Source organism: Psittacula echo, assembly GCF_963264785.1.
Source record: "Psittacula echo genome assembly, chromosome: 2".
Classification (NCBI taxonomy): domain Eukaryota; kingdom Metazoa; phylum Chordata; class Aves; order Psittaciformes; family Psittacidae; genus Psittacula; species Psittacula echo.
In genome coordinates this window covers 84,568,658-84,593,400 of record NC_137737.1, presented here as the reverse complement: position 1 = coordinate 84,593,400, position 24,743 = coordinate 84,568,658, and the positions used below count along the sequence as shown (strand labels likewise).

At 39.2% G+C, this 24,743-nt stretch overlaps 1 protein-coding gene across 1 annotated transcript in view; it reads right to left on the bottom strand.

Annotated features, from left to right (window-relative positions):
• The window catches only part of CTNND2 (catenin delta 2), a gene marked incomplete at both ends in the record, with an annotated part of 536,439 nt that overhangs the window by 399,053 nt on the left and 112,643 nt on the right, over positions 1–24,743 (bottom strand). The window contains one exon of the mRNA XM_080639304.1: positions 544–656. Coding sequence (XP_080495430.1) covers positions 544–656 — 113 coding nt within the window. The remainder of the gene's footprint in view (positions 1–543; positions 657–24,743) is intronic.

Genomic DNA, 24,743 nt, shown 5'->3' with positions numbered 1-24,743 from the left:
ACCCAAACAATGTATCACAACAGTTTCTTAATTAAAGAAAGCCAATGTTAAAAAAAAAGCAGAATGATTCATGTCTTATCATTCCAGCTCAATGTCAGGTCAGCAGATTTAAGTAATTATCACTAAAGGTTTTAATACCTTACATGATGAAATAAGAAAACAGGTTCACAAAACTTATCAATACATTTTGGCTAAAAGAAGCTACAAACCTCTGGCTGAAAAATACAGCTTTACTGGTAACAGAAACAGGAGTTTTGCTGTTAATCCATTCAGACTACAGCAAATCAATAAATTCTAAATGTGACTACTATTTTGTTACAGGGCAAACCAGATGTCAAATTGCATGAAATTAAGCCTCTTCCTGAAATTCTCTTTCTAAAAAGCAAATAAAAATCCAAATTTTTAAGTTCTACTAAAATCATGCTCCCTTGTATTTTTTTTTTTTTTAAAAAACAAAAAGATGATCAATCTTGTTCTCAGTGGCAATTCATAACAGCAACAAAATTCATTACATTACAAAGAAATTAACAATTTGTACATTACCTAATGCTGCTCATGCTTCCAGTTTCTGATCCAAGCTTACATCTCTCTAGCTGGCTAGCTACAATCTGACGTTCAGCCTCAAGTTCTCGAGTCAGTCTCTCAAACTGCAGTTCCTGAAAAAAATAAACCATTTGGTTTCACTGCTTTTGAGATTATGAATTTCCATATATAAAATTATAATTTGTTCAAGAACTGTTGGCATAATATCTCATAGGAAAGCTTTTGTTTTTTCCTTTTCAAACACATTCACAGTTCAAATTCCAGTGGCAACACTTATTCATTCATTCATTTACCCTAATGATATATGTCATGGAATGAGACACTTTATCAGAAACGGAATTTCCAACTACATTAAGCAATTTAGGCCTACATCAGAATCATTCATACTTCATGTAGACCTCTTAGTAGCACACAAATGACTTAACAAGCTGATATAAGTATGATCACAAATGAGAATAATTTGTGGTACTTGAAAAAAAAAAGATGCAAAGTTCTGCAGATGATCACGTGGTGACAAAAGCTTTTGTAGTCAAAAAAAGACAACCGTCACAGTACACACTAGCAAAATAAACTGAATTGAAGGTGTGTTGATATGTACTGAGGGCAGTTTAATTTCTGCATTTAATGATGCACAGAAGGAAAACTCAAGTAATTTTAGACAAAAGCTGTGTTAAAAAACCTTCCGCTAATTGAATATATTTCCTTTTATTCTGTCAAGAAAGCCAAACCAGTCCCACCAGGTAACACTTATCCAGAGAGTTTAAAAATCTAAAGAATTTTTTGTTTTATACAAAAGAGCTTATTTTTTTTTTCAGTTAGAAGAAAAGTAAAGGCAAAACCAATACAAGTAAAATCCCCACTACACCATAAAGAGCTGCATTTGCCACATATGACAGCAGCAGTTTTATCAAATACAAAATTGAGACACTTCTAGGGAATTAACGTTTGTTGTAAATTTGCCAAATGTTGCTGCAGTTTCATTTTGGTTATGGTCACATGAAGTCATTTTCACAGGTAAAGAGAAACAGCTTTCTTGCACCTTTTCCTTGGGTTTGTTGAAGGCTGAAGGAGAAATATTTTTGATAATTCACTTGTTAAATCATTCCTGTGTCCACACAAATGCACCCACTATCTCTTTCTCTCTCTTCTTTCAAAAGCTCCCCTAATGCGGAGCTATGAGAGAGAGTCCCTTGAATAACTCCCCAGCAATGTCTTGCCTGGAAGAAAAACACCCCTGGAAATAAGTTACATACACTAAGTGCCACTGAAAAACTTGGTATTTGAGAGAAAGAAATAAATGGTTGGAGAAAAAGATTCAGAAGTCTTCCTCCTATCTGCTACCTAAAACCTCTGACCAAGAAACAAAGGCATTACACTTTTTAAATCTCTGAAACAAGGCAAACCATAACTTAAAAGGAAGAAGGAAATGGCTGGTGGTCGTTCTACCTAATTCAGCTGCATCAGTCCTCTCTGTTTCTCTTGTTATTGGCATCAAATAGCTTGGTGTCCTGCACTGTGAGTAAGGGGAGTCCACACAGGTTCTGTACAGCAGGAAACAGGGTGCTGTGTGTACTTAAATAGCCACTGAGTATTTGACAAAGCCTACTTAATTCTGTATTTGTTATTCCAAGCAACACTATCCAGAGTACAAGAATACTATCAAGTCAGACTGATGTAAAGAGCAAAACATCGCTGCTGACTGAATGTTAATAGTGCATTACTAGTCATAGTTCATAATATTCTCTGCACATTTTTGTAGCACTCAGAAATTACTTTTTCAGTGTTATTTGTAAGCAGGACTATTAAAAAACTACGTAATAAACATCACCTATTTCATATACGCGTACTTCACAGAGAGCATTTGTCTCCCACTTATTAGAATTAATTGTCCGAAAAAATGAAGAGACCGTTGGTCAACTTTTCAAGAGTCATTATTCAAATCCTGGCCTTGTTTGCATAAAATAATACCCTTACTGCAGAAAGGACTGTAACAGAAATACTGCTAAAGTTTTGAAAAATTTAAAATCAAAGTGGCATAGTATTTGTTATGCAAGCATGCTTCTGTCAAAGCATGTAAGCACTGGGAAATCCTGATAGTATAAAATGCCAAACAAAACCAAACAGAGCATTAAGTTTACTTTCAAAATAAAAGCAAAAGCCTTCACAGTTATTCTGTTCCACTGCACTGTTTAAGTTACTTGAATCTATCATGACAATGGTATTGATGCACATTCTGATGCTTAGCATACATTGTCATCCAGCCAGCTTCGCTTCCCACCATGCCAGGTGAGGCAGGTCAGAGACGTTCTTTGTCATGGCCTACCAGAGAGCACTTTTTACCCACCTAATGAAAAGGTGCAGCTGTCCTCATAACCTTGCAAAGAGAACCTAAGAATCACCTTACATCTGTCTTTTCTCAGACAGTCATGTAACTGATTGCGTCCTTTTATTCTAGTAAGTGCGCAACCAACCTCTCTCCAGCTCCCTTTAGTCCATGCTATCCCAAGTCAAATAAATATAGAAATGCCCCCAAACTTGTATTACTGAAATACTTGAACAGTAAATATTCTTTTGCCTTTTTCTTCTGCTACCTGGGATGATCTCAAGGTCCTTTCCAAGCATTGTATGATTCTGTATCTTCTCGTATATTTTCTATGCTTTGCATTTCTTCAGTTAAGCACTCCAGGTGACTACTTTCAACACCCTTTCTGTTCTTTCCTAACTTTTATGTCACGATTACTTCATCTACAGAACAGTTTTTGTTCATTATTCTAGTCTCCAAAATATACTCTTTTACTCTTCAGTCTGTCATTTATCTTTCCTTCCTACTTACCCCCTTCTGCTCTTTTCCAGATTCCTTCTTTCTTTTACTTCCTTGTATACTTCATGACTCATCATCCACTAATATTTCAGCCCTCCTATACAAATTGCTACTCAAACAAATGTCCTAAAATCATCAGTTTAAACAGCCTCTCTCTCAGTAATTGTGCCCTTATATATGGAACTCTGTTCTTAAGATGTAGAAAGTGTAACATGGTTTCACTGCCCAGGTATTCAAGTTCTACCCTGCAGAGATGACTGGAAAAGGACAGTTGTGTTTGTGTTTCTCCTCCAGCAGGAAGCAGAGATATGCTGGATCACTTAAGAAAAAAAAATATCTGGGTTTCTAATGCATGAAAATGGCTATAATAGCTGAGCAGTAACTCCATTACTACCTTGATTTAATAGCTGCTGTTTCTCACTTAACTGTCTTCTGTCAGGTGCCAACAGAAGTTAGGGATGGAAGGAAGGAGACGAAAGGTGGAGAGGTGAGATATGCGAAGCAGCAGAGCCAAACAATTCTTACCTCAGAATTATCCTCTACACTAAATTTAACAAACTGTGTTAGGTATTCCCTTGTATGATGGCAAAGGTGCAGGTCCACAAGGTTGCCTTTAGAACAAAAGAAGAAAAGAAGAACTCAAGCAAAAGTTGTGAGAGTCTGCTATCCCTCTGTACCAAGAATCCCAGGCAGAAAACTAATAAGCTTCCTTCACTTCATTCAGAAAGCAGTGAGAGTGACTAATATTTGAATAAATCCATATGTTTAGATTTCAAGCAGCTGTCACAGTACCAGAAGACAGACACTAGAAATAGTATTTGCTTACATTTTATAAAAATAACCACTGAACCTGACTCCATCATTTGTCTTATTTATTCTGTTTACAATCATTTTCACCAGTTCATGCCATGTTGTGTTATCTGCACAACCTTCTATTATTTGTCTGAATCAAGCTAATTGCAACATCAAAATTAAAAACAAATTCCTACCCACTGATTATGCAAATCTGCTGTCAAGACAATTGCAGAATGAAGAACTGCAGAAACTACCTCGCAACAGCAAAATTAGTTTAAGTTAATGCCATGTCAAGTGCAACTTCACAGACTGTGATACACAGGGCAATGGTGCCAAAGCAAGTGCACATGCACAGGCACTCCACTGTGAAATGACCAGTCTGGCAATCCTTGGCACCATAAAGGGTGCGGGAGTGGGAAACCAACAGAAAGATTAGACATAATGCTGCGAGTAATCCAGAGAAATCACTCAAGAGAGCAGCTTGGAAAAGGAGGAACATCATGGTAATGTTATCAAAATGTTTTGAAGTGATAAAAAGACTATGTAACTGCTAGGACCTGAAGCAATTTATGCTTAAAAGCGGTGTTTGGCCACTACCATGAGTTTTTCTGTAAAAAATATTCATTATTCCATAGACAGCAATTGGATGTATTTGCCTTTTCAGTATGAGATTTATGTTTTATCTACCCTCTGCAGCCACTAAAATGTCAAACATTAAATAAGACTTGAGTCAGGTCATACATTTCACAGTGGTCCAGAAACTGAATAAGCCTGATTGAAAAGTTCACAGACTTTGGACAGGCTATGAACTCCTGAGCTCAGGGCACACCAAGTAAGAGGGTATTTGGTTATTTTTATGCTTTGTACCCCTCAAGTGGTCTGTGTTGACCCATGTGAGTGTTGGGAGGGGTAAAACAGGTCAAAAGATATTTGGCAGATACTCAGAATAGATCTCACTTTACTCTGTCCTTTGTAATCTTAAAGTAATCCTTCAATCCTTTCACAGAGAGATGTATATTGATGCTGAGCAAAAGGCACAGCAAAATCTGTAAACAGTAAAAAGCAGCTGATAAAAAAAATAAAATCTAAATTTCAGCTGAACAGCCTTATTGAATTCCCAAGAATCTTAAGGTCATAACATTAAGAGAAGAGAACTGTTTAGCTTTTGACTGTAAATATACTACATAAAACCAAATTGGTGCATTGATGATCATTTGAATCTTCAAATACAGACAAATAACAGCACTGAGGTAAGGCTGGGAATCCCTGGTGAGATGAATAGAGAAAGCCTGATTACAGCTACACAAACAAATAAATCATCTCCTGGATTGAAACCTCTCATAACAGCATCTTAGAAACCACAGAACTTCCTAAAGTACATTGGGTGTAGAAACACAGAACTTTGGCTCTACCTTGCTGTAACCTACTAACCCAGAAAAAGTGTACCTCAATGTCACAGGTAGTATGTGTATATTGCTATGCACATCCTATGGCATCATGCATAGTTCCATATACTGCACACGTATAAACTCCAAGTAAATGCCATTACTTAGTGTGGTGTTGGCAACAAGCCATTCTTATAACCTATCATACTGGACACACACAGGCAGATAGAATTGGGGCACATACTTCCCGAGGAAATCATCAAAATCTAGGGAAGTTTAACTTGGCAGGAATCTAGTGACAGCATCATACACAAACCAGACCTGACAGCCCATCCTGTAACTAGAAAGAAAACAGAATGTCTTGATGCTTTCAAACAAGATACAAACGTCACTAGCAGTGCCCCTATCCATTTAACACTGAATGCTGTTCAGAAGCTTTAAAACTGGGCTTTAGAACACAGCATTCAATTCTTCCAGCTTCTCTACTTTCTCCATTGTTGGACTGTGTTTTCCCTGGTACTTTTTCACTGGATTGTTTCATTCTTCCCTTTCAATAAATAAAATTGGGAGGAGAGGAGGGAAAAAGCTCACAACAAGGTAATAATTAGATAAGCAGAGAGGTGGCAAATTCAGAAACTCAGTGGTGGGTATGTTGTTGCAGGATCTTAAGGGAGGCCAAAAAACTTAAGATTAAAAAAAAAAAAAAAAAAAAGAAAAAAAGAAAAAAAAAGTCTTGTTAGAAGCTCTGACTGCAGCTATGTGCAACCGCAAGTTTCCAGATAACATCAACCTTAACGAAGCATTCATACATTGGAGGGTAGCACTCCATTCAGAGAAACCCTGATAATCTGGAGGAACAGGCCAACCATAGTGTCACAAAGTTCAAGAAAGGAAAACTGAAAAATCCTTCATGGAGGAAGAAATCCCATGTAACAGTAGTACAGCATATCCACAGAAAAGATCTGAGGGTCTGGTTGACAGCAAGTTGTGACTTAGCAGCACATTTCTGTGGTGATGATGGCCAACCACTTATTTCACTGCACTAGCAAAACTGCCACTGGCAGACCAAGGAAGTCATTATTCCATTTTATTTGATACTCCTGAAGCTACATCTTTAGTACAGTATCTGGTTCTGGGCCATGAGGACATGACAAGATTTTGAACCAAGACCACCAGAAGGCCACAAAGATGGGTTAGAAGACTGAAGCACACAGAATGTTATACAAGAAGAAGCTGAAGGAATTTGGCTGTTTAGCACAGAAAAGGGAAGGTCTAGGGAGGATCTAATTGCAGACTCTTACTTCTTAACAGGGGATTATTGTTTTATTGATAGGTGGTGTTCAGGGGTGCTGAAGAAGTTCTGGAAAAATGGGAGTAGCCAGTGGAGGAAAGGAAGTATGGTTGGGGAGAACAGAATAGGAGACATGAGGAAAGGGAGGGATGAAATATGAGACACGTAGATGAAAAATCAGATGTGAGCTAGGAATGTGTACCTGCAGCCCACAAAGCCAACTGTATGTTGGGCTACATAAAAAGAAGCCTGGCCAGCAGGTTGACAGAAGTGATTCTCCCCCTCTACTCTGCTCTTGAGACCTCACCTGGGGTATTGTGTCCAGCTCTGGGGAATGGACCACATGAAAGACACAGACCTGTTAGAGTGAGTCCAGAGGAGGGCTACAAAAATGGTAAGAGGGCTGGAGGACCTCCTGGAAGACAAGCTGAGAGAGTTGGGCTTGTTCAGAAGAGCCAACTCCATTCTCTTCTAAATAACCCCAACTGGAAGAGAGAGAAGAGAAGCACTGAAGCTGGACCTGTTTGGAGGTCTCTTTTAACCTGATTTTTTTATGATCCTAGAACTGCTAAATTCTGGAAATTTCCCCAAGGCTTTATACCAACCCTTATTATAAGAGGTCAGTGGCTATCAGATTCTCTGATCATCATCATCACCCTTACATAGACACATTTGATTTAATCTAAGTGCTAGTATTTTAGCAGCCTCAACCTGCACTCCTCGAGCTTACTCCTTTCACTTGATCTCAGGGTTTTAGCAAACCCATGCTTTTTTACAAGAGATTAGCATGGCATCTGGGCTATTATGCATATGGATTATTTACGGGTTAGAAGACTAGTTTGACTGATTATAGTGTTTAGAAATACACTATTCCTTCTTTTCCATGTAAGATTACCTCAGAGAAGCCCCTTTCACGCTTTTAGCAACTTTTATAGAAATCAGACCCTATTTTGTTTTCTATTTTTAGGACTCTGATACAAACGAGGTCACAAATGCATTCAGCTGCATGTTTCAGCAGTCCAGGCACACTGCCCTGTTCCTCTGTGAGTTACAGGCAAGCCTTGCTCTCGGAAGGCAAGCTGCCCAATTGCCTGGACTTCTGCTCCTAGGAAAATTGCATTATTTCTTCTCCACCACAATCACCAAAGTTATTCAGATTATCTCCATTTTTCTGTTACAAATTGCCTGATTCTTTTTTATCTCATTTTTTTTCTTCCCTCTGTTTTGTATTCAGCTTTAGTCTTTCAGCTCACTCCTTTCTTCTCACCAGCTTTTGCATCCCTTGCCAACACTCCCAATGGTTTATCACCCACCATGATTGCTGTGCTATTCCACTTCCTCCCATGCAAACTACTTCAGTCCCCAAAGTAATAAAGTGTAAGTAAAAGCCTTGGAGTGTTAGGACAAGATTAGAAATACCAAGAGCTTTCTAATCTCATACTTACTTACTTCTCCACCCTCTGCAGCAGCAATTTAAAGAGGATGTAAGATAAATTAACTTTCTAACTCACTAGCTTTGACTTGCTTTAGGGCTTATTGTTATTAATTGTAAAGCTCAATGTGGGAGCAAAACAAAACCTCAAAGATTATGAATCTTCTCCAAGGAGAGTGAGAGAAAAAGGCATGGAGTTTGGTAACAAACCCTGACTCTTCAGTGTTACACTGGCTTGTAATTCTCCTTTACTTCTCAGTTGTCCAGGCACAAAGATTTACTATGTCTTAATTTGAAAAGAGAAGGGTAACTCCATTTAAAGTAGCCATTTTTGGAGCCTGACTTTGCATGCTCGGTAAATCTAATATATCAGACAGAAAACTGGGCTAATGTGTTTAATCTCGATATCCCAATACACATCTGCAGGGCAATTTTGTTCTGAAAAGAGCAACACAGTCCTGCTGTAGCTGGAAGATGCTTTATTATGATGTAAAAAATGTTTGTATGGTTTAAAGGCCCATGAAAAGCTAAGAAAATGAAAGAATGTGGTTTCAAAAAGTGAAACTTTTAAAAATGTTCAAGATATTGAACCACTAAGAAAACCTTTCTTGATTCTGACAACATACTCAGCTCGTAGTCTCCTTTTCTTCTCTCATCTAATCTGTGGTCTGATGGGCATTATGCCAAGATGCTACAGAAGTGTCAGTATACACCAACATATGTGGATACCAGTAACAACACTTTTTCTGCAGTCTATCTACATGTTTAGAGAGCTGAAGTCTTCTCTGACATTTTATTCATGGGGTTCAAGAGTTTCCTGTTTACACATCTCTAAAATAGTTCTCCCTTCCAGAATTTCGAAGACACACTGCATTAAGTGCAGATGAAGAGCCAGCATTATAAATCCTTAGCTTTACAGTTGTCCAGAATGGTCTAAGAGATTAGAGACATTTAGTACCTTCTTCTTTTCCTGCTTCCACTGGAGAAATTGTTCTGGTGAACAATCTTTTCTTTTGATTTTCCTTGCCTTGTAAGAGAGACTGATTTCTCAATCCATACACAGACTGACAGTGCAGCATATCCAAGAACAGACTCCATAATTTGCAATTATCGTTGAATCTCTGAATTAATTAGGCTACTAGAACCGAGTATTGCCATGAGTAGCTATTAAAAAGCTAGCCATTACCATGTTAGTAGGGGATTCAAAAGTTATCTAACAAAGCAATATAGGTTTTCGCCTTTTTTTTTTTTTTTTTTTTTTTTTTTTAGGGTAACCTACTGCATGCAAATTAATACCTACAGAATTCTGGTTTTTCTTGTCTTACAACTGATAACATAGAATCGTGATTTTCTGTATATTTGCACAACTCAGTTTGCTAGGCTAACTGAATGTGGTTGGACTTTCAAATTAAACGTATTACGACAAAACTGTAGGAAAATTCAGCACAAATACTCGAGTGTTCATACACAAAAAATCAAGTATTTTCATAGACAGTACAATGATTGGACAAATAATTCACTTATTTATACTATTATTAAGTATTATGTGGAAAAACAAGTTTGCAAACAGCACGGGCTAAAATATTTGAACTACAGGACTGCAAACCCTTGAGATTTGCACATTTTCTCTCACAGATGACTCATGGCAGTAGCAGTTAACTTTAATAGCTTAAACTATGCTTTTGGATCTTTCCTTTTTTATGACTTCTTCTATTAGAAAGAAGAGAACTAGTAAAATAATTAGGCAATTCATTCCTTTTCTGGCTACCCTGCAGAAACACCACAGATACAACAAATTCCCAACAGATTCATATTGTTCTTTATGAAAGAGAAAAGCAATTAGTAATGAAAATGTTAGTTTTAAGAACTATCATTATGATCTTATTCTCATAATAGCTCATCTTTTGAACAAAGTAAAAAGGTTTTCATAATGAAATTACAGCCTAAAAGTTACCTGTTTGAAAACAAGTACGTGAGGAACATGCAGTTCAGTATAACATTCGTACTATGGGCAAAGATAGCAAAAGAGCTTAGAATCAAATTATATAAACAATATCACTGAATAAAAAGAACTTGTATGGGTTGACATATGGGTTGACAGTATGGAGTTGGTAGTACTGGCTGTCCATCAAGGCAGAGACATATCTTTTGAAAGAAGGATACGAAGTGTGATAGTTCTAGGAGTCTTCAATTTCAAAAGACAGACATGGCGCACAGACTGAATTTTGGACACTATCATAGACAGCTGCTTAGGATGCATTCCAGTACTTACAGGGAGCCTACAAGAAAGCTGGAGAGGTACTTCTGACAAGGGCATGTGGGGATAGAACAAGGGAAAATAGCTTTAAAACGAAAAGAGGGAAGATTTACATTAGATATTGGGAAGCAATTCTTCACTATGAGGGTGGTGAGATACTGGCACAGGTTGCCCAGAGAAGTTGTGGCTGCCCCACCCCTGGCAGTGTTCAAGGCCAGGCTGGACAGCGCCTGGGGTGACGTGGTCTAGTGGAAGGTGTCCCTGACCATGGCAGGGGACTGAAACCAGATGATCTTTGAGGTGTCTTCCAACCCAAGCCATCCTATGATTCTATGCCAACAAGAAATATATAATTCTTGACTTGGGTCTTGGGCAATGTACAAAAGATGGTTTGACATCTTGCAGCAGAGAAGCCACTCTTTAAGTGATTATTCTGTGCCCAGATCCAACATTCTTACAGAAGGCAGAAAATCTGCCAGTTATGAGCCACACAAAGTATGCAACACAAAAAAAAAAAAAAAAAAAAAAAAAAAACCAAAAAAAAAAAAAAAAAAAAAAAAAAATCTGTTTAAACCTAAGAGTTATTAAGTCCTCATAGGCGGCACGGAAATTACTTGATACCCCCATGCTGGAAGCACATAGCCAATGCAGTGTGTCAAGAAAAACTTAAAACAAGAAGTTAGCAGAGTTAAACAGGAGGGCAAAGGAAGTCATTAGAAACAAAAATGATCTTTCTGAAAGTTGAAATCATCTTCCAATGATGAAAATGAAGGGCCATAAATGCTGACAGGTTAAATGTAAAAACTCAAGATTGCACAATACGGTTCTAAGGGACAAATAACCAAAAGTATTAAGGCATACAATAAATCTTTCTTTAAATGCATCAGGAGCAAGAAGCTGCCTGGAGAGTCTGTAGAGCCACTGGGTTATCAGGATATAAAAGGGTTCATTGAAGAGAAACTAAACAAATCCTTCAGAAAGGTTTTTGCTATTTCATGGGAAATTCCTATGCTAAGAACTCACTGAGGGAGTCTTATCTGAGAACTGCCTGAAATTGAAGTGACTGTAGAATAAGTTGTGAAACTGACAAAACAGTAACAAATTGAAAGATCAGATAGTATTCACTCAAGAGTTCTGAAGGAACTAAAAAATACATGGCTTAAAACAGATGTAGTACCTGAGAACTGAAAGATACTGAATGCAATGTCAGTTTCCCAGTAGATCTATAGGATAATATCTGTAAAAGCAGCAAGCCAGCCAGTCATATCAGGGGAATTAGTGGAGCCTATAACATGGACAGTGACATAAACATAAACTATTTATCCAGAAAGTTTCTGTAAGGATAAGTACTCTCTTAAATAGGTGGTCAAGACTAGAAATAAGTTGTAAATTCCCACACTTGAAGGTATTGTTCTGCTAACAGGCAGGGTACTCAATAGAACAACTACACATTAGCCCTGCAACATGCACAGTTTATTAAATAAGTACACTAAAGCAAACATGCACACTAACAGGCTATATATCTTTATATATATAGTAAATAAGCACAATAAAGCAAATCAGATATATATATATAAGTAAAGCACAGAGGAAAATTAGGAATGCACCAAATCATTACTTCATAGAGAGAACAGAGATTAAGAAGAAATACATCACCAATTACCACCAAATCACCATTCAGGCCCACACTTCAAGCTGAGAAGTCTCATTACAGCTAATGCTAGGAGTCTCACGTAACTGAGAAAGTTCCTATGCAGTGCATCCACCATGATCATTCTCATGATCTCACTGCTGTCCACACTGAGAGCGTTTGCTAGGCACCCCAGCGCAGCCAAGTATGAAAGTCATAAAACAGCAGCAAACCTATGTTTTCCTGCCTCATTCCAACAGTCACAATGAACATAAACATATAAATTCTACCAAATACACTTTGACAAAACCATACTTTGTTATGTCTCTCAGTCATGAAAGGGAGCCAGCTCTCACCTAGGTCCCCATCCATTACAGGTGTCCAATAGTGAAGTTCTGGTTCTGTGTTCCACACTGTTCAATACATACATAAATGACTTGAAACAAGGAGTGAAAAACAGGGTGACCAAGTTTGGCAACAACATAAAATTATGCAGGATGGTAAGGCTGAAGGGCAGCATCAGAGAATTTTATAAGGATGTTTTCACAGCCTGAAAAAGCAGGACACAAAGTGGGAGATTTAATACCCTGCAGATAAGTAGAAAGTGATCCTCATGGAGCAAAACCAAAACTAATTTCACATGCCCTTCAACTTTCTGGAAATGCTTCCATGAGTTATATACTTTTCCCCAGAAACATATGCCTGACCAGCCTGTAGCTTGCTAGATCTACCTTTCTGCCCTTTTTGTAGTTGGCTGCAATATTTGTTCTTTTCCAGATATATGGGATTTCCCCTTACTTACATGACCCTTTAAAGACATTAAGTAGTTTTGCGATCGTATCAGCCAGCTCGCTCATCAGCACCCTCAGTTGCACCTTATCAGGAGCTGTACATGTCCTGTTTCTACAGACGGTCCCTTACTTGACCCTCCTCTATGAGCAGTGGTTTGTCATTTGCTTCGCCACTGCTTCCTGACATAGAGATTTGGGGCCTGACATCACCTGTAAAGACAGGCCAAGTGCTTCAGCCTTTCCTGTGTCATTGCTTGACATCCTATTGGTTTCCTGCTCATTCTGCCTGCTACAGAATAAGCTGCTCAGCTCTACAGGTCCTATGCCTGCCAGCTTCATGGTCCACCAGGCAACAAGTCCAACATGTGAGGTCCCCACTCCACTTAGCCCAGCAAGGAGTACCAGGCCCTCCCCACTGTCCCTCACCTGAATGGCCACATCCCCACCCAAGAGCTCTGGATGGTCAACGCCCCTGTCATCTCAGGAGCAGCACTGTGGACTGACACGAGTGTCATGTCACTACCACTTGATCACCTGCTTTCCTACCCAGACAGCACCAACAGCCTCATGGTGCTGAATAAATTCATGGTGTGCCAGCAGCTTGGAAATTACATGAAGTTCTGTTCTTCCCACGTCTGAAATGAAGTGGCAGAACTGAAGAGATGGAAAAAAGGAGTACAGGGATAATGGCTTCTGTACAAGGAACTATGAAGTTGGGAATCTTCAGTCTGGAAAAAAGACAGCTTAGAGAGGACAAAATCCCACACAGCATATTCACTAACTCTTCCAAAACAAGTAGGACATATCAAATGAAGCAAATAAGAGCCAGACTTGAAAAGAGATGAAAGAAGATCATTCTTTATGTAACAGGCATGCTTTTGATGGTTACTGAGCACATCATAACTTCACTGGGTTCTGGAAATCTGAAAACAGGTGGCTTTTGAGTATTAGGCAATGGTATCATACATTCTTGCCCTGTTCTCAGTCTGCCCACAGTATATATTTACGGCCATCAGTGGAGACAAGTGGTCCAACTAAGAATGGCCATTCTCATTAGTGAAACATACATTTATTGATACAAAACAGAAACCAGGAAACATAACGAACCCTTTTTTTTTTTCTTTAATATAAAGCCGTATTTTCATCCATAACACATCCAGCTTGGGAATTCAGGCCATTCTTCCAATAAAACACAAAAGAGTTTTGCTATTGAGAACACAAATAAACAAACAAACAAGACTCCCAGATTTGCACTACTTATTCTAAGTAAAATAGTGAACAGAACAAAAGAATACTGGACTGGATTTGTGGTTATGGCTCTGGGAGATCAAACACACAATCAACACTTGCTGCACTCCAGAATTACCAAGCCTCACTAAAATAATAGTGCTGTTTCCACAATTACAGGACAGATACCAGTTCAAAGACCAGTCAGTTGCCACCAAAATGCTGTTCACGAAGCTGTTGGTAGGTTAAAATAGGCAGAAGCATCTCTACAAGGATGTTCCTTACAGGAGGTATACCAGAATTATTGCTGTGATACAATTCCAAAATAAGAAAGCCACAGGAATCATTGCTACTTTCACTGAATCGAAAGATAGGAAAATGAGAGAAGAGAGAGACTAAAAATAATGAATGAATCAATTTGTTCCAAGTTATTTCATTAACATTACTGTGGAAGTCATCTGAAATTCAAGCCCTTATTACAGCAAAACACCATGATCAAAATTGTATCTACCTCCTTGTGAGGAATGCTGGAATCTTCTAGCAGTGTTGATAACCCCAGCAATTTTGTCCAAGATCTAGCACACACAATGCACTTCTCCAAAGCCCCTGACGCTTAGCCCTACAAGCAGGTAGGAGCTGCAGCTCTCTTTTCAGAACAGACTGGTTTATGATACTATAGTATTGAAAAGGAAAGGCAAAGTAAAGAAAACCAAGCCAGCACATACTGAATTTTAAATGTAGCACTCTAAATGAATTTAATGGCAGAAAGAGGGTTTGAATTCATTTGCAGCCCTGGTTTCTGAGCTGTGCTTTAGAGCCGTATCTCTTCTCTCCCCTGCCCCCCATGTTGAATGCGAGGTTTCTCCCCGCAGCGGGAACTTGGAGTGGGTAAAATGCAAGCTCTCTCTTCCCCACACCTGACAGCGGCTGAATGCCACACACATTCCCCCTTCTGTGACTGTAGGCACCGTTTCCATGGTAGCGGCAGGAAAACCACTCCAAACCGGTCGGAGTCGGGAGGCAAGGAGAAGCACCGGCCGCAGCAGAGCTTCCTTTCGCCTCGCTGCACAAGGCACTCTGAGAAATCAGGGGCAGGAGCGAAGCTGGTCACGCAGCCTGGGAGAGACTGAAGGCACCGGCAGCACCACGCAGCATAGAAACCTCCTTTCATGTCTGATGAGAGCTGCTGTGGCTCACACACGTGATACGGCGGTTCGAGTGCCCGGCTGGTGCAGGTAAGCAGAAAGAGTTCTGCCACGGCCGGCAAGCGCTAAACTCATCCCCCCTGCCGGGTCCTCTGAGAGCATGTTGCCTGTGATCCTATGGTAGATATATTTCTGGCTGCTCCCTGGTTAAGGGAAAGTAGTGATGTGCACTTGCCATAAACTGAAGCAGCACGAGGGCACCTCATCATTTTTACTTCACCGATCTCCTAGACACGGTTCTAAAGTCTTATCTAAATTTTTCTGCATCTTATGACCACGATTTTTTGGGGATTATTTTGTCCAAGCCATATAATTAGCACAGCTGAATGTCTCAGAGACAGAAATCAGATGAAATGTGACACTTCTGAATGATCTTCACTAGCTTGAAATAATGAGAATCTGGAATTGCAATGTATGTTTGCAGAACAAAGCAAAGATACAAGGTTACTCTGGCCACTTCCAAATCCCAACCTGCACACAAACCACAATGCATTATATCAGCATCACGGATAGTCCCTAACCATGCTTGGCAGGCATCTTACAGGATCACAGAAGGGTTCAGGGTGAAAGTGACATGTGGAAATCATTTGGTCCAAATCCCCAGCTCCATCAAGACCACATACAGCCAGTTCTCCAGAAGCATGTCCAGGCAGCTTTTGAGTATCTCTAAGGAAGGAGAGAGACTCCATAACCTCTCTGTGTAACTTGTGCCAGTGCTCAGTAACCTGCATAGTGAAAAAGCATTTCCTGATGTTGAAACGGAGCCTCCTCTGTTTCAATTTGTGCCCACTGCCTCTGGTCCTATCCCGAGGTACCAGAAAAGAATGTGACTCCCTGTTCTTTGCACCCTCCCTTTAGCTATTTATAGATGCTGATGAGAACCCCCTCAGCCTTCTCTTCTGGCTGAGCAGCCCCAGCTCTCTCAGCCTTTCCTCACAGGAGAGGTGCTCCAGTCCCTTCATCATCTTTTGAAGCCCTTCACCTGATACCCTCCAATATGTCCATATTTGTCTTTAACTGAGAAGCCCAGACCTGGACCCAGTGCTCCAGGTGTGGCCTTACCAGTGCTGAGTAGGGAGGAAGGATCACCTCCCTCGACCTGCTGGTACAACTCCTCCTAATGCAGCCCAGAATACTGGTGGACACCTTTGCCACAAGGGCACATTGCTGACTTATGTTCAACTTGGCATTCACCACGACCCACAGGTCCTTTTCTACAAAGCTGCTTGCCAGCTGCATGGCCCCAGCCTGTACAGATGCCTGGAATTAAGGAGCATACTCCTGTCTGCAGCTAGCACTGCCAAGGTTACTGAGGCAAACATGTCACCCCAGAAGCAGGAAAGTTTGACTGGATGTTTCCACACACACACAGTACTAGGTAATTTCCTGTGACATTAAAATTCATCTCCTTCCCTGAACGAAACAGGAGAATTTTTATGAGTTTTCCCATTCTGCAGGAAACAAAGGAATTTTCATGAGTTTTCCCATTCTGACAAGTGTGAGAGGTATATCCTCTTCCTTGTGTGCCTGAGGATAGGAACTGATAGGATGCCCAATTATATGAAAAATTATATGAGAAAATCTATTTTTTTATTTTTTCCTGAATTGATCATGGATGATTCATCTTGGTTTATCTTACAATGTTGATTCCTCTCTGCTCACGGACACTCTCCAATTTCAGTAATAGCCTGTCCCATGCAAAGCACTAAGTTTCCCTATTCTACCTGAGAAGCTACACTGGATATAGTCCTGAGACGACTTTGCTATGTAAGTCTGGCTTCTTTGATCCAGACCCTTTTGAGGAGAGTCTCAGCAGCCTGGAATACACAAGTATAAGCAATGCTAAACTGTAAGATTAGAAGAAAGACTACTTAATTTTCTGGGCCTGTTCTGTTCTGTGGTCTGTTCCTTGTGTATTTTACACTACCCAATCACCTGGCAAGCAAAATGTGACATCAAACTGATTACTTAGCAAGTGCTGGAAATTTATAAAGTAATTTCCTCTTTGCCTTAAAAAGGAAGAGTGCATATTTAGCATACCAAAGTCAGGATTTTAAGCCAAAGCTTTTATATTATTGGGTTATTTTCCCATTCCTTGATTTCTAATTGGTAAAGACTGATTTTTTCATATGACACAGCTGGCAAAGTATGTATCATTTCCAAAAGCAAAGACACTGGAATTACAATGAAAGAAATAATTTAATGAGATGCACTGTCTGTAGTAACTCTATTTCATTTTCTCAAACAAGAGACTGCATTGACTGAGAGAAACATTTCTCTGGCTCATGTCCATTACAGAGCAAAGTCAGAAAGAGAGAGAGAGAGTGAAAGAAATACAGCATTCCCTGCCTTGCATACATTCATGACTTTGCAACAATGTTTGGGGTGTCTTTGACAGCATCATCAGAATATAAATTGTCTCTAACAACTTTCCCCATCTTTTTTTTTTTTGGGGGGGGAGGGAGAGAGTAAACCCCTCCACAACAGTGTAATCCCACTTAAAGAGAAGGGGTTTGAAAATGTAACCTTTAAAACTCAGCTCCCTTCCCTTCAAGCAGCTTTGCATCTCCACACTGCAGTTTCTATCTTTTGTTCTTCCAGTTCATGTTCGACACAGGAAAGGGGTAGGGAGCTCTTTCAGATGCAGTCCTACAATAAGCATGAGGTACAGCCTCTCAACAGCCAAGAGGAGCCTGGAAAACGAACCCTAATTCTGTTATGAAGCTTGATTAGTCAGGACTGGACAGAGGGGAGCAGAACCTCCTGGAGGAGTGCTCAAGTGCATATCAATTGTTTGGTTTGGGTTTTTTTTAATTATTTTTATTTTAATTTCCTTTTCTGAATTTACAGAGCACATCTCCCACAACAGTGAAACTGGCTTTGTACCTCCTAGTGAGTTTACAGGCAGTTTTATCCACACCACTACTGTGGGCATGTTTGGTACCATGTTCATCCATCTATTTGTTGTGAAGAGAGGCTGAAAGGTCTCTCTGTAGCAACTGAGTACACATGGCTGTGGATACAGGACTTCAGGCAAATAACATGCAACTGTGTTTTGCCTAAACAAAACACTCTGTAGTTAGAATCCCACTACGATGGAGGCTACAAAATTACTTACAGTAAAACAAACTTGAGCCTGAGAAGCAGTCATGTGAGAAATAACACTGAAAATAATGGTTAGCATGACAAGAACTACGTGACCTAAGTTCTGATTTAAAATACTTAGAAAAAGCTTTGGATCACTCAGATACCATAACATTGTAACTGCTGAAAATGCTGACTTCTTAATGACAACCACTCTATGCAAATGATCTAATTACAAACATCAACACACAATGCTTTGTTGAAAAACAGAGGGAAATGTTTCAAGAGGCTTAGGAAGGAGAAAAAATTGCACTTTGAAAAATATTACTATGTTTATGGAATAATGAGGCCTCATAATAGATACTGGATCTTATTTACTAAAATTTTGCTGTTTGATTCAGATGTTAATTTCATGCTGCATTAAATGAATAACAGATAAACCCCCTTTTTTAAATGCTCACATCAGCTTCAAAATTACAGTTTGATATATTTTTGAATTAATCTTACAAAGCACTGAATCTAAATTCGCAAGCCATGATGAGTTAGAATTTTAAAGAGTTATAGCAGTGGGAATGAAGAGAGAAGAGACTGGAGCAGGTAACAGACAAATGGGGTGCTCTGCCTACATCTGCATACTGACAGCAGGACCTTCTGATTACAGGATAGCTGGATTCACCACTGCTTTTATTTATACATAAATGAACCTACAGAACAATGACTTACAATTTGTCAGTCTGGCTAAACATTTTTAATTGATGCACTTTAATATTGTTGATGAAGTTAAGTCAAAGTTCTATTTCAGTAATGTCAGAATTGACTGTACTCCTGGCACACACAGCAGATAAACAAAAGTAAAAGTCATTCAGTCAGATAAACCTGGAGGCACTTTTTTAAGGTGAAGTTTGAAAAAGTGTGTAATTTATCTTCTTTCTGTCTGTGAATGTCTGAAGTATCCAGTCTCACTGCAAGAATAACCTGTCAAAACCACAAAGCAATTCATCCCACTGTCGACAAACCTAACACTCAAATATGTTTGGAAATAAAGAATTAAGAAAAAAAAATAAAAAAAATCAAAAAACCTGCAGCTGAGACACTGCAAAATATGGCTGCTGCAACAGGTGAACTGCTCTGTAAGATTAGCAGCCTACCATAAAATCCTTCTCTGTAACACAGCAAACCACAATGTGACAGTAGATAAACTCCATTAGAGTGAATTTAAGAACATGTAACCATGTAGACAGAATAAGCCAAACATCTGCCCATGTTTTTTCCTACACTTTGTTGATGTTTGCTATCATCTGGACACATTATCCGCATGTCCCCTGAAACCATGTATTGCAATTTCCATCAACTGGTATTACACCTGCTGAAGAGTGCAGAACTGATCGACTACAGCTTTTCCTGCTGTCGAGCTCAGCCAACAAGCTGTTTGTTGGAATCCTGCAGATGTTCTGGTAAACAGGGACAAACTGACTTTTTAAAATGAGTTTTCAACCTAATTAAAAAAAAAAAAAAAAGAAAAAATACACATATATACACACACACTGATTTTCACAACTACACTGTGCTTCACTGGTGTGTGTTTCGAAACTTCACTTGCAGGCAGCATGAGGGGAATGACAAAAAACTAATAAACAGTAATTCCATAATATATATAAAAAAAAACCAACCCTATGTCATGACAGAAAGGTGTAATGAAGCAATAATGACTGGGCTCCCACCCCCAGCAACACTTTAAATCCCTTCACAAGGTATGGATTTAATTTTTCAAAATTCTCTTCCAAGATATATTAATTTTTAGATGGAATATCATGCGGCTTTATTGTTTTTAAACAAACCTCCTCTGTCATTCAGAAACTCAATCAGAAAATGCGAAGTCCCTATGCTGACTGTCTCAAATCCGCATCTGATTTCTCTACCCAGTTAAACAAATGGCTAATTATTCTTCTAAATCATTCTGTGAACATTTAAAATAAAAGTTTAAAGGAAGAGAAGATGGAAACTTGCACAAGCAGGTTGTATTAAGATTTTGGAGAATGTGACTGTGTCCAAATAGAAATTGCAATGCCCCTGTGGACAGCATTTCTGGTTTTCAAGAGCTAGTGTTAATTAAAGCTTAGGTTCAGCCTGTTTCCTGTCATAGAAATGTAAATGTAGGGCCAGAATGCCCTGGAAGGACAACAGGTTTAATCATAAAGCTTTTTAGAGTTTGTCCAAAGAGATATCCAGAGTCTGTCTGGAGGTCACAGACAACCGGGCAGGGTTTTTTTGTCTGCTCTATTTGGTAGCCGTGCCGCAGCCATCCATATTGTATGACTTATTATTATTAACAGAAGGAAGTTATTTTCCAGAAACCAGTGTCTGGACATGTTGCCTTTACATTTATCCAAGCTCATTTCCATTCTGAGGCAATATAATGCTGATGCCAAGCAAGTAAAAGTAAGAATAGGGAAGAGTTAAGATCACTGCTGCCAGACTTTCTGAGTTAGAGCCATGCAGTAGTTGAGGTTGTAGTGAGGTGGGTCGGTCTCTTCTCCCAAATAACAAGCGATAGGACAAGAGATAATGGCTTCAAGCTGCGCCAGGGGAGGTTTAGATTGGATATTAGGAAAAATTACCTCACTGAGAGAGGGATCAGGCACTGGAACAGGCTGCCCAGGGAAGTGGTGGGATCACTGTCCCTGGAAGTGTTCAAAAACCATGCAGATGAGGCCCTCAGTGCCATGGCCTAGTGGTGGTCTTGGCAGTCCTCAGGTAAAGGTTGAACTTGATCTTAAAGGTCTTTTCCAACCTAACTGATTCTGTGACTCTATCATTTCTGAAAACACTACAAAAAGAAACAGGGTAAAGGCATACTGACAGTCAAATAATGTTATAGGAGACTTTCTACATTCAAAACACCGATTGTCAGCAGCCCACTAAGTAATAGTGGGACTTAATAATATCTGAAATTCTTAAAAAAAAAAAAAGTCACATTTTGCTCGAAAAAAGTTTGCAAATCAGAAGTACACAAAACCCACTTTAATCTGCATGCATACACATTCAAAACAAAGCCTCACTCACTTGGGTGAATGTAAATACTATTTGTGTGTGCGTTTCTGTTTAGAAACAAATTAGTCCACTTATGTCCAGCACTCCAAGGACTAGATCTAGCCTGCAAGTTAATCTCACTGGCTCCCAGAAGTGCTGCTGGTAAGCAGACCAACTGAACTTGTCAAGTTGCTTCTGGATTTGTACTGTTTAGAAAAGTGAGTAAGTGCAAACTTAAGTCAGGGATATCAACGTTTTTTAGCTCCCATGCTGCACTGTACAAAGTAATTTACTAGCCTGGTACCTGAACATCCAGGTAGCAACAAAAATGACCTTGAGTTGCACCGTAAGCTGACCTTTGCTGTGTTGTTGTTTTGTAACTTAGACTTATATACACACAGCCCAAAGTATACAGAATTTTGCTACTATTTAAGCATCTTACCCTATGAAACACTACCAGTTGTGTCTTAATGCATGTACCTGAAGGAAAATGGATGACAAAGGAACCCAAGTTATTCCCCTTGTTTTTCTCAAACATCACGAAGCACATTCACAAGGCTAGATGGCTTGTGCCTTTCCAGATGGCAAGGGTATAAATATCAATTCATATACTTGGTAGACTACTGGTGTTTCCAGAATATTTGTACAGGTGACATTTTTCTGCAAAGAGGGAAATTCACACACGTAATGCATGTGCTCTGGAGCAATGCTATTGTGTCTGTATGCAAGTTGTCACCGGCACATGAATAAACTGACATTCTAAAAAAATCCTGCCATGGGAGGCTAAAGAATACAGATACAAAGGAAAAAGATACAAAGTTTCGGGAAGGTGTTATCACAAGAGCCTATCCATGAAATGAAATCCTGTAACTTTCAATGAATATTCTCAGGTAATCCTCCAAATAGTGTATTACCAGAGTCTGGAGGAAAAAAGATGAACTTTCCCCCAGTCCCTTTCAGTGGAACCTAGCACTGAAATGCATACAAGGACACTGAATGGTACTTTGGGTCTCATTCAACATATGATGGATCTGTAACCCTTCCTGATTTCATCTTTGCTTGAGACTATCTATTTTTACTGCTCTGTTAAAAAAAGAGCAGCCTTTTTCTTTGGTTGGAAGGACCGATTACCTGAGCTGGATGTGTAAATGAAAAATTTAGACCCCCAGCACCTTTTAAGAATTTGTACGTTGTTTTCCTCCTTCCCTCCCTCCTTGAAGCTGTGACTTAGCTTTAGGTCTCCAGCATAGAGCTACAGCTATAAAGCAAATGATGTTCTGGTCTACTCAGTCAACTGAAAGGAATAGTTTGGCTCCTCAGAACAAATGAATGCATGTTTGATCTACAGCAAGTCCTCAGCATACCAAATGGTTTTTTTACAATATATGCCAGGCAGCTCCTACAGTATTAGAAACTTATTTATGATGTATTACAAAGGTCCATTATGATAATACTCACTTAAAGACATACTTTAAATTACTATGAAATGCAGTTAAAATAACAGAGATGGTCAAAGTAAACGGTACTGTGAAAACAAATTTTGCCAAGAATACTGTTGTGTACAACGTCATCCTTCAAAGGCAACTTGTGCACTGGGACAGTGTATAGATGCACATTCTACATAAAGTTACTACTAATGCAGAGCTGATTTTGATATGGCTAATGCATATATATATGGGCTTTTAAGCAACTGCAGAAGCTTATTTAAGAGGGACAATGGCACTTGAAAAGCCCACTTACAGGTACATTAAAGAAAAGTAAACATTTTTGGTGGTAAATGCTTATTCGAAATAAAGTACATAAGGTACACAGAGCAATAGCAATATTATAACTGAAAGCAGTAGTTATTTCATCTATGAAAAAAAATTAGAGCAATGGTCTTAGAAAAACCACCAAAACCATGCATTGCCAGCACATGTGTGATTACAGCTATCTGCAGTAGGTATATCCTAATCTCTAAAAACGAACATGAGATATAACCAAACCCTAAGCCCTATGTCAAAAATTAATGAGAAATCTATACATTCCATTATGACAGTGCTGAAGAAAACTCCCCAGCTCCATAACTACAGTTACAATACCTTTCATGGTTTGGTAGTGAACATGCAGTCTCTTTTACAGAAAGTCTATTATTTTATTGGGCAACATGGTCTAGTGTGAGGCACCCCTGCCCATGGCAGGGGGGTTGGAACTAGATGATCCCAAGACCCTTTCCAACCCGAACCGTTCTACAGTTCTGTGATTTCTGATGAAAATTACACAGCATTGCTGCACCAGAGCATATAGGCTTAAAGTGAACTTAAGAAGGCAGAAAAAAACGTATGAAGAAGGCAACATGATTAATGCAGGGGTTACTCAACATTCATATGTAGAATTAATCTTGCATGAGAACAATTATATTGAAATAAAAGTGCTCTATATTCTTTTACATATGTTTATTCAATTAATAGTTTGGGGAAAGAAAGCTATTCATCTAATTCTAGCACACCATTTACTGGCAATGACTTTTTAGGCACCTGTGCACCAGCTTTATCAGTGTCAAGCACATGCCTTTCCAGTGCAATGTCTGACCTTGTGCCTATTTAGAGGGCAACAAATATGATCAGGATGCTGCAAAATTATTTACGAAAGCCCAAGGGTTTTCACAGTTTATATACATTTTTTTCTTCTTTTAATCACATCATTCTGAACAAATGTGATTTCAAACACAATTTACCCAGCTAAAGCTGGTGATCTTTCACCTCCTCCATAGGACATGCCCGTATGTGGTGTAACTTAGTATGTCTGGAGTTACTTAAAGCAGTCATGTAACTTAGTTTCAGCAAAAGCACGACAAAACCTGAGAGTTCTGGAAGCTCAGGTAAGCCTCCTCCACAACTAGAAGGGTATCACAAAGAAATCCAACACAGACCTACCTCCTCTAAGTCAGTCAGGTTCCACTAATATCCGTAGATCCTGATACCTCATTTTAAAACATGTGAGAACTTGTTCTGGCTTTTACTGCATATTATTGATTTGATTAGGAATAAAGAAAGAGAAAATACTAGAGACAAATCACTAAAAACACTTCCTCTGACTCAGCAGCCACAGAATTCCCTCCCTTGCTGCACTGAATTTCTTATGAGAGCCACTCCTCAGTTCTCCCAGGCTAATGAAAGGCACTGCACTAACAGTAGCTTGGACTCAAGTGGTGAGACACTGGCACAAGTTGTTCAGAGAAGTTGTGTCCGCCCCATCCTTGGCAGTGTTCAA